This window comes from Camelina sativa, chromosome 4 (assembly GCF_000633955.1).
Source record: "Camelina sativa cultivar DH55 chromosome 4, Cs, whole genome shotgun sequence".
NCBI lineage: Eukaryota > Viridiplantae > Streptophyta > Magnoliopsida > Brassicales > Brassicaceae > Camelina > Camelina sativa.
The window spans coordinates 14055554-14064545 of record NC_025688.1 but is presented as its reverse complement, the minus strand read 5'-3'; the positions used below and the strand labels follow the sequence as shown (position 1 = coordinate 14064545).

The 8992-nt window shown below is 36.5% G+C and overlaps 3 protein-coding genes and 1 non-coding gene across 5 annotated transcripts; all 4 read right to left on the bottom strand.

Moving 5' to 3' along the window:
* On the bottom strand, positions 523-1901 carry LOC104780496. 2 transcript variants are annotated; one of them, XM_010504999.1, is made up of 5 exons: positions 1690-1901; positions 1543-1594; positions 971-1071; positions 779-851; positions 523-678 (listed from the first exon to the last, which is right to left on the bottom strand). In XM_010504999.1, the coding sequence occupies exons 1-5, from the start codon at positions 1804-1806 to the stop codon at positions 662-664; spliced, it is 360 nt and encodes a 119-aa protein (XP_010503301.1). In that variant the 5' UTR covers positions 1807-1901; the 3' UTR covers positions 523-661. The 2 variants fall into 2 exon arrangements, with proteins under 2 accessions (XP_010503301.1, XP_010503302.1); XM_010505000.1 differs by having other exon boundaries at positions 1010-1071.
* Positions 2482-2563, bottom strand: TRNAS-AGA. Its single transcript has one exon. It is a non-coding gene; the product is annotated as a tRNA-Ser (tRNA).
* Positions 2692-4425, bottom strand: LOC104783857 (pentatricopeptide repeat-containing protein At3g46870-like). Its single transcript, XM_010508959.2, has 3 exons — positions 3965-4425; positions 3259-3690; positions 2692-3027 (listed from the first exon to the last, which is right to left on the bottom strand). Exons 1-2 carry the CDS (start codon positions 4308-4310, stop codon positions 3260-3262), a joined length of 777 nt encoding a protein of 258 aa, XP_010507261.1. The 5' UTR covers positions 4311-4425; the 3' UTR covers positions 2692-3027; position 3259.
* LOC104783854 (subtilisin-like protease SBT4.5) lies at positions 4598-8009 on the bottom strand. Its single transcript, XM_019244125.1, has 9 exons — positions 7890-8009; positions 7645-7726; positions 6803-7055; positions 6223-6709; positions 6071-6140; positions 5748-5940; positions 5553-5664; positions 5265-5472; positions 4598-5136 (listed from the first exon to the last, which is right to left on the bottom strand). Exons 1-9 carry the CDS (start codon positions 8007-8009, stop codon positions 4598-4600), a joined length of 2064 nt encoding a protein of 687 aa, XP_019099670.1.

Sequence of the window (8992 nt, the reverse complement as noted above, 5' to 3'; positions counted from 1 at the left end):
GAGCCAACATCTCCGCAGGTGTATCGCCGCAAAAGGCAATGCATTAGCGGAGAGGTTAGTCTCAAGCCATGTTTACTCCTTCAGCTTCTTCCTCTTTTCCAGCCTCATCGCTATGTCTCTCAAGCAAGCAATCAGGACAACAACAAGGAACGGGAACGTTGTGGTGGAGGAGGATGAGACGCGTGTGTTAAAAGCAGGAGAAGGCCGTGTGAACTTGGCTGCTTTGAGGGTTGGGATCGTTGCTTCGTGTGCTGCGTCGGTTTTTGGATGTGGGTTCTTGACAATGGCGTTAGTGGATCTTGTTCAGATCAAACTTGGACCTTTGGAATGTAAGAGAAGCTTTCATGCACTCGCAGCTATTGTTCCTCTTGTTGTCCTGGTTCCTTCCGCACTTGTTATCTATGTGTTTCTTGTTCTCTACGCATTTATTTATTAACCTTATTAAGGGTTTGTACAATCTGTGTGTTTTTTATAGATTTGAGTTTCAGATTCGATCAGTTTCTATAGCCAGTGAGAATCCTCTGTTATTTGAAGTACAAAAAGATATAATCTTTCGTCTAACATTAGATAAAGAGACAAGCATGATGTCATTGAAACAGTTTCTTTAGAACAAACAAAGGATAAAATGATCAAAGTTGTTCTGTTTCAACTTTATGTTCTTCTAGTAATATAGTGAACCTGCGAAATTTGCGATATGGGGTAAAATGTTAGAAGGAAAACAAACAAAGACAAGAATTTTGTAACAAAATCATTTGGTTGGGGTATAAATATATCATACCTTGCCACCAGTCTCCTCTTGAGGCGTCCGACGAGTTGGCATCATTTTTGTCTCTGTCCTGATCCTTGTTAATCTGATTGAGTCAAAGTTTTGCAAAGTTAGAGATTATTTTGTCGCTTCTTTGAAACAATCAAACATCACGGTGGCATGACTCATGTAGGAACGGGTGGGTGATATAAGTATATAACTCACTGGAGGGTAAGTAAAGTTCTGTGTTGATTGAGAGTAAACCTCTTGACCACCGTAGTAAATAGATGAACTCAGGTTGCAGGTTGAAGAGTCTTTACGTTTTTCTGTAAAGAAACCACCAAAACCAAGGAGATAATGTATTCATAAGACTACCCACATTGGAATTGTTATCTTGGCAAAAGAACAGTGAATCTCAATGCAAAAGTGGAATTTTTTGAGCTTTTCTTGGCATGAGAGCTAAGTTTTCAAGCTTGTTTATGATGAATTTGGAGTTTCTTTTGATATCATCCGTAAAAGTAGTATGGTTTTTGCTTAGTTTCAATGATTGACAAGCACTTTGGACCAATCTTGATCGAGTTCTTCATGTTCTTGATTGACTCAGTACCAAACCAAATAAAGCAAGTTGAGCCATTTTTTAAATCAAAATGACTAGTTTTCGAGATGAAACAGAACGTTTTCTAACAAAACTGCAAAAATGACCATATTGATTCAAGAAGGGAGACAAGTTTTTTTTAAGTGTAATGAAACTATTCCCAAGACAAAAACAGTTGGAGATAAAGGCCTTTTCCACTGACCTAGGGACCCATGTTTGGAGCTTAGGATATTTCTTGCTGTTCCCTGAAAACTCTAAAAAAAAGAAAGGAAAAAGGATAAATAAACTTCAAGGATCAGTCAAAAAAAGAAACACAAGGAACTATAAGAAGAGGGGTTTATAATGGAACCTTGGAGGGAGGAGGGAAAATGGAGTTGAAGTTGGCAGAGGAAGTAGATTCCTTGGGGCCAAAGAGTTGAGCGGTGAAGGAAGAAGACGATGATGATCCAGCTTGTCCTTTCTCCATTACTAAGAGAAATGTGTTATTAACTAATCACGTAGAAAGAAATGAAAAGAGAATATGATTAAGAATGTAGAAGAAGATAGTATGATAAGGTGTGTAGCCACAACAAGATCATGGGTGTATATATAGACAAATAGCCAATGCTACAATGATAATGTTGAAAGTCAAAAGAACAAAAAAATTAAATCTTATACCGCTTTTAGACTTAGTCCCCACCACTATGTTGATTTACAAAAATTAGCATTTTCTGTAAGTTTCCAACCTTTGTTGATCACAAAGAGCCAAAAACAATTGTACTTGAGCTTATCTAGTCCACTGGTGTCTTAATTGTGTTTTCAAAAAGAAGATTTTGGCGGAAGATCTTAACATCATTTTCATAGATTTCACCAGTAGTGTCACATTAATAAAGAATGGTCAAATAGCTTTGATCCCAAACTAAAAATGTTCTGTTTGTCTCGTCAAGTGGATGATGCCATAATGTTTATATAGTTCTTACTTTTTCAACAAGGTGAGGATATGTATAATATATTAATGCCACTAAATGATCAGATTATTCAGATATTATTCCAAATACTCAAATGGATTTGGTAATGTTCATGTATGACCCAAAAAAAAAGGAGCTCAATTAGTCAAATTTATCTTTTGGGGTCAATAATATGAACATATTGAAAACAAAAACGTGAGCGGCAGGATTCGAACCTGCGCGGGCGAAGCCCACATGATTTCTAGTCATGCCCGATAACCACTCCGGCACGCCCACAAGGACAAGCATCATTTCAGAAATCAACAATAATAAAACTTCTTCTATTACGTTGTTCATTAAGTAAGGATGAAAAGAGGAACCCTTCAAGAACATGAGAGGCCACAGAAATGTGGAAAAAGTAGAAATGTTGTCAACTTAGAATCTTTACTATAAAGATGATGGATTCACAAAGTTCGGTCATTGACTAATATTATGAAGCATCAGAACAAGGAATAGAAGTCGCTACATAAAGAAAGATGTTGGATTCACAAAAGTTTGGTCTTTGCCTAATATTATGAAGCATCATAACAGGGACTAGAAGTCGCTACATAATCTGGGCTCATCTCTAACTAAAGTTGGTCTTTTGTCTTGTGATGTAACAGTTTGTTTCGCCACTTGCTCAGATCTACTCATACTTCTTCAACATCACACATACTGGATCTTGATCAAGATAGACTTCCCATGTTGCTATTGTTAAGAGCCTGCATGATGCACACAAGTCACGGATGAATAACAGTCGCAAACATTTCTCGTTACTCACTGGTGCAATCCAAGACTAAGACTGATCTACAGTATGATTTGATTTAACTATCTTAGATTGCCAAAAGACTAAAAACTTCATACGTGGAGAGAAACAGTATTCAAAGAGAACAATTTGAGAAACACTGAGAAGTCTGAGATAGAAGAGTAGAGTTATAATGTGCATAACACACCTCAGCATCTACCAAATATCTCTTCTGGTGGATCATAAGCATGTTTCTCAGGGAACAACTCTTCGAAATCTTTCTTCACTTTGTTTCTAAGAAGCGGATGCGGCAGAAGCCCTTTCAACAGAACCCTAAACGGCAGCTCTTCCGGCGGATCCGGGGACTTCAACATGTCCTCATACACATTCATTGCATCAGCGGGACATCCATCTCTCAGAAACCCTCTAATAACTTCAGTATAAGTCTGAGAATCTGGAAAGAGGTTCTCTTTCTTCATTTTCTCCCACAACGCCATTGCCTCATCCATTCTTTTACTCTTTGATAAGGATACTATAAGGTCCTTGTACATAAACACATCAGGTTGGTACCATTCCTGCTTCTGGATCACCCCAAACATCTGTAAATTAAATAAACCAATCATCAACAACAATGCATGACCTTAAGAGCTACAAACTAGAAAAAACACAGAACCACATGAATATACGTATATGAACTATAAAGGAAGGTCTCAGAACTTAAGAATACAACTACACTAAAGTCAGCTCTGTTCAGACATTTCGTCGAACAGTTCATGAGCACCTCTGAAACTCTGCATTTAACCAAAACCGACCCCAATTTTGTAGAACAGAAACACAGAACATTGCAATCAAACTATAAAAAAACGTAAACACGATCGTAGTAATCAACAAAGCTCAAGCATTTCCCCCAAAACATGNGATAACAGCTAACATATCTAATTTCAGCAATCTGAAAACATGGGTTTTTATAAACTTCTCAAGCTTCTCGTCGTCTTCTTTCAATCTCTTGAGACCCAGAATCACGAAAAGAGCTTCTTTTCCGATCAGTTTCTTCCCTCTCCAGAGAGGACCTCTTGGTCTCCCGTCATGGAACCGAGAAACAAACACCGTAAAGGGTTTCGGCGGAATCGGGTGAAGTAGCGTTCTGGGTTTTAGATTCGAGAATGAAATCCGATGAATTGATGGGTTTCTAGTTAGGTTTTGTAAGAAGATCGATGCGAAAGATGGGATTTTTCGGGAGAAGACGCGAACTGCTATCATCTCTCTCTCTCGGTCGTAAGACTCTCCAAGGTGTGAACTTTTGAATCGTTCTCTACTCTGTAGTATCACTTAGAACAGTAGTGAAACTAACAAAACGACAGCGTCTTAAGGTGCTTCGCTTTGTTAACTATTCTTTAAAATCTAACTTGGAGAGGAACCAGAAACATCATATTCAATCATAGTTTTATAGAGATACCAACTGGTTCTGACACATTAGTTCGTAGTCGTAGCATAAATGTCATTATTAATCATAGTTTTGAAGAGACATATCCACTGATTCTGACACATTAGTTCGTAGCATAAATAACGATAGGGCTTTTCACAGAATGGATTCCATCAGACCATATCAAGTGTGCTGACTCAAGTTTGTCAGCTTCGGGACCTTGGCCTGAAACCGTAACCGTGAAAGACTTCTTCTGGTACATAGACTTCAGTGACAAGGAATCTGGAACGACCTTGACGGTGAGTTTTGATCCTCCGAGTACTTTGGCTTTGTAATTTGACTTTGATGTACCGACGTTTGTGACTGTTCTACGAAAAGTCAGGTTGAATGGTTCTGTTGCTGCCACTTTAGCCGTCATGGAAGGGTAGTTGAGGTTTCTTGGTAATGAGTGGCTCTGTTCTTCACTGCAACTGCTGTTTTCACCCGAAATGAGTCTTAAACTCTTTCCCGTGTAGTTCAAGCCACAAAGGAAGGTGACATGGTCGGATATAGTAAGTTCATAGACAAGTCCAGGGTGAACTGCGGCTATTGGACTGACATGGCCAGCTCCATAAGCAAACTCAGCCATATGATCGGACAGAGTTGATGTATTCATTGGCTGAGCTGCAAGAGACCCAAAAAAAAAAAAACAGAGTGTGACAAACCCTTTCTTGCGATACAAGAACGTTATGTTACCAAGATAAAATGAGCAGAGTATTCTAAAAAACAAGAGTGGGCCTTATTTTGCATACCCGTAGTCATGATGGCTGATTGGATCATGAAAGGAGACCAGCGTGGGTGAAACGTCTTTAGGTAGGCGGCTACACCAGCAATGTGCGGGCAAGACATTGAAGTTCCGCTAATGATAGAGTAGTTTACACGTCTTGTGTCTGATTCGCTCGGTGGAGCAATAGGAGAATAAGCAGCAAGGATCTCTGTTCCTGGTACTGTTATATCCGGCTGGAATTCAAATTCACATTCAATTAGACCCAAGAGAGAGCAATACAAGTAAATTGATCTTCTATGGTTTCTATGTGTACCTTCAAGATATCAGGGATGAGAGTGTTTGGACCACGAGAAGAGTAGGATGCAGTGATGGGAGCTGTCTGGTTAAAGATCGTCTCACTTTTCATAACAGTCGCTTTAGGGTTTGTGGCCAAAAACAAATCGAGCTTCAAGATGGATAACTTGTAAGAACTAAATATAATAAGACAGAGAGAAGTGCTTTGCTTTACTTTGCCGAGTTCATATGGGAGAGGACAGAGTTATAGTCCTCTTCCGAGAGGACCGAGACTGGGAAAGAGAAGATTAAGGCGAAATCTACTCTGCTGCTCTTAATGATGGACGCGATGGCTCCCTTAGATTGAACTTCATCTGAATTTTGAGCAGAATCGCATAATACAATTTTTCCTTTTACACGCTTAGTGTCTAAACAATGTGGTGAGCAGAACCTGAAACCGAAAAAACCATTTAAATCTACTATGTGAAGAGCAAAAATAAATATGAAGATTAGTGTCTTGGGATGGAAGTTATCCAGCGGTTGCAGCATCGCACCTACTTGAAGCTGATCCTCCGTACACTTGAGCGTACATTGTTCCATTAAGTTCAAACGAATTCACTGATTTCCCCTGTTTTGCAACAAGCATTAATGTTAAAAGAAAGGACAAGATATGGACGCTTTTAAAAATAAATGTGGTTCTTGGTACTCACGACAACTGTCTTACCATCTCCAAGAACAACTTTGGTGACAAACGCGCGGTTCGTGTTACTAGCAGCAACGGTGAAGATCCATGGTGAAACGCTTCTGACCGTTCCACGCGCTGGACCGCTGTTTCCAGCGGAGTTCACTGTGAGGATTCCCTTGGCCATGGCATGGAAAGCTCCAATCGCGATTGGGTCCAACTCGAATCGTAAAATAGTGAACGGAGAGATGGAGATGCTGATGAGATCAACGTTGTCTGCTATCACATCATCAAATGCAGATAGAATTCTATCAGCTCTGCACCCTTGAATATCACATACGCTGTACACTGCAATTCTTGCGGCTGGAACGCCACCTCTGGCGGTTCCGTTTCCAAGTGCGTAAAAGCTCACATGCTTCACAGCGTTCCCAGCAGCAGTGGATGCCGTATGTGACCCATGGCCATCGTTGTCCCTGGCTGACTCCATCCCATAGTACCGTGCTCCAATAAGCTTGCTGTAACACAACAAATTAACATTCATTTCTACTTAGAAATTGACATCTTTACGAAAGTTTATTGCTATCGATTTGAGTGGATTCATATCAAACCTGTTGCAAGAGAAGTTTTTGCCGCCTTCACAAGCACCTCTCCATTTCTTAGGAGGAGGAGAAAAGCCTTTGTCGCTAAAGCTTTCCGATTCTGGCCAGATTCCAGTATCAATGACTCCAATGATGATATTGATTTCGGTGCTTGAGTGTGAGTGTGCTCTTTCGTCTTCCTTGAGACCAAGAAAGTTCCAAGACGATGTCGTCTGGAGCTGGTGTATCCTGTTCGGAAACATCGACACAACTTCGTCCATACCTAATATTTGAAGTTAAATATTTAAAACATACACATAATCTTAATTTTAAGAAACACAAGAATAATAGTTTACAAATTGCATAAATACATCTACATGACATTGTTTAATACTGTATGTTTCTATTACATGAAAATATTCACAAACGACAGCGTATTCTTTATAATGGTTGGTTGGTTGATGCATTGATAATTTACAAATCAGTACACACACAAGAAAAATAAATAACAGTATATATAACAAACCATATTAACTAATGTAGTTTTTTTTTATAATAAATATACGTTTTTCAAGTTCCTATAATCTCGCTGCAAATGGTTATTTAAAATTGAAAAAGTGAGTTGAACAAAACTTAGTTGAATAATCTTCACCCCATTCATCTCCAAAATAATGGTTGAACAAATTAAACATTTTTGCTGTAGGATTAGTTTATTTTTTCACTTTTTAAGTTGACTAGGTTGAATAGTTTTTTTTCAACTTCTTCCACCTCTTCCATTGAAATGGTGAAAGTTGGTTGAATAATTTTTTTCAACTCCTTCGACCCTTTCAATTGTGCAACCATTTGCACCCTATGAATGTGATGGCACTTACGTTCAACTTTGTCTCTTTCTGATTCAGTTAGTTGGGCCGCAAACCCGGTGAAACTTCTTTTATGCTTCGTCAAGAAGCAATTCTCAACAGAGGTACACAAAATATAATTTTTGTTCGGGTGAGTAAGAATAATGTTGTAGAAATCAAGTATATTTTTCTTGAAGGCTTTTTATTTTAACATGAAAAACCAAAATATATATATACGTATATATATATAAGTATTACAAGTTTACAATATTTACAACATTTATCAACCTTTTTCCGGTGACCTTTTTAAGGACACTCGTATGATGAGACAACGGTAAATAGTTAACGAGAGCAGAAAGTGCACCAATGTATACTATGTACACCTGCAAGATCATCATCGTCAACATCATAGTCTCATAAGTTGTATACATGTAAGGTTAACAATATCTTATTGTATAAACCTTAGTTTTCAAAGTTAGTAATTCATATAATCGCGACATGTGTGAAAAAACTTATTTAATAATTATAAGAAAATTAAAAAATCCTAAAAATAAAAGAATTACAATTAATATTTTTGAAGTATAGAAAACCAAAAGTAATCAATTATATCACTAATTCTAATAGGAAAATTTTCTATTAAATTACTAATTTCAATAGGAAAATACGTGCAATTAATAAGGAAAATATTTGTAATTTAATTGCAATTATTATTTATTATAATCATATAGTAAAAAAAGAAATTTATATAGAAAAGTGATTAAAGTATGAAAAGGTTTAATGTGTTAAAATTAGTGATTAACATAATGTAAGAAATATAAGATAATCAAAATAAGATATTAATGTAATTTTCTTAAGTTTTTCAATCAGTGAATGATTTGATAGCGTATTCAATATTATGTTATTATATAAACCTTGGTTTTCAAAGTTAGTAACTCATGTGATCGCGATACATGTCAATTCAACAATTAAAGATGTTATGATGTGTTATACAAAAACTTTGTTTTAACATATTTATAAATTATAAGAAATTAAAAATTTAAACAATTTAATAAATGTAAAAAGATAGTTCATATATGTATGTAATAAAATAATACTAATTCTATAAGAAAAAGAATTAAGAAAATTATACAATTAATTACTATAATAGCATAATTAAATAAATTATATTATCAGNAGGAAAATACGTGCAATTAATAAGGAAAATATTTGTAATTTAATTGCAATTATTATTTATTATAATCATATAGTAAAAAAAGAAATTTATATAGAAAAGTGATTAAAGTATGAAAAGGTTTAATGTGTTAAAATTAGTGATTAACATAATGTAAGAAATATAAGATAATCAAAATAAGATATTAATGTAATTTTCTTAAGTTTTTCA

What these genes read in the sequence shown, in the direction of transcription:
- LOC104780496 (XM_010504999.1), bottom strand. Translation starts at nt 1,806, where the DNA reads ATGGAGAAAGGACAAGCTGGATCATCATCGTCTTCTTCCTTCACCGCT. An exon ending in CTCCAAACATGGGTCCCTAG is followed by an intron (nt 1,072 to 1,542) that starts GTCAGTGGAAAA and finishes GTTTCTTTACAG; the next exon opens with AAAAACGTAAAGACTCTTCA. An exon ending in AGAACTTTACTTACCCTCCA is followed by an intron (nt 852 to 970) that starts GTGAGTTATATA and finishes TGACTCAATCAG; the next exon opens with ATTAACAAGGATCAGGACAG.
- LOC104783854 (XM_019244125.1), bottom strand. Translation starts at nt 8,009, where the DNA reads ATGATGATCTTGCAGGTGTACATAGTATACATTGGTGCACTTTCTGCT. An exon ending in CCGGAAAAAGGTTGATAAAT is followed by an intron (nt 7,727 to 7,889) that starts GTTGTAAATATT and finishes ACCTCTGTTGAG; the next exon opens with AATTGCTTCTTGACGAAGCA. An exon ending in AAAAACTTCTCTTGCAACAG is followed by an intron (nt 6,710 to 6,802) that starts GTTTGATATGAA and finishes GTTGTGTTACAG; the next exon opens with CAAGCTTATTGGAGCACGGT.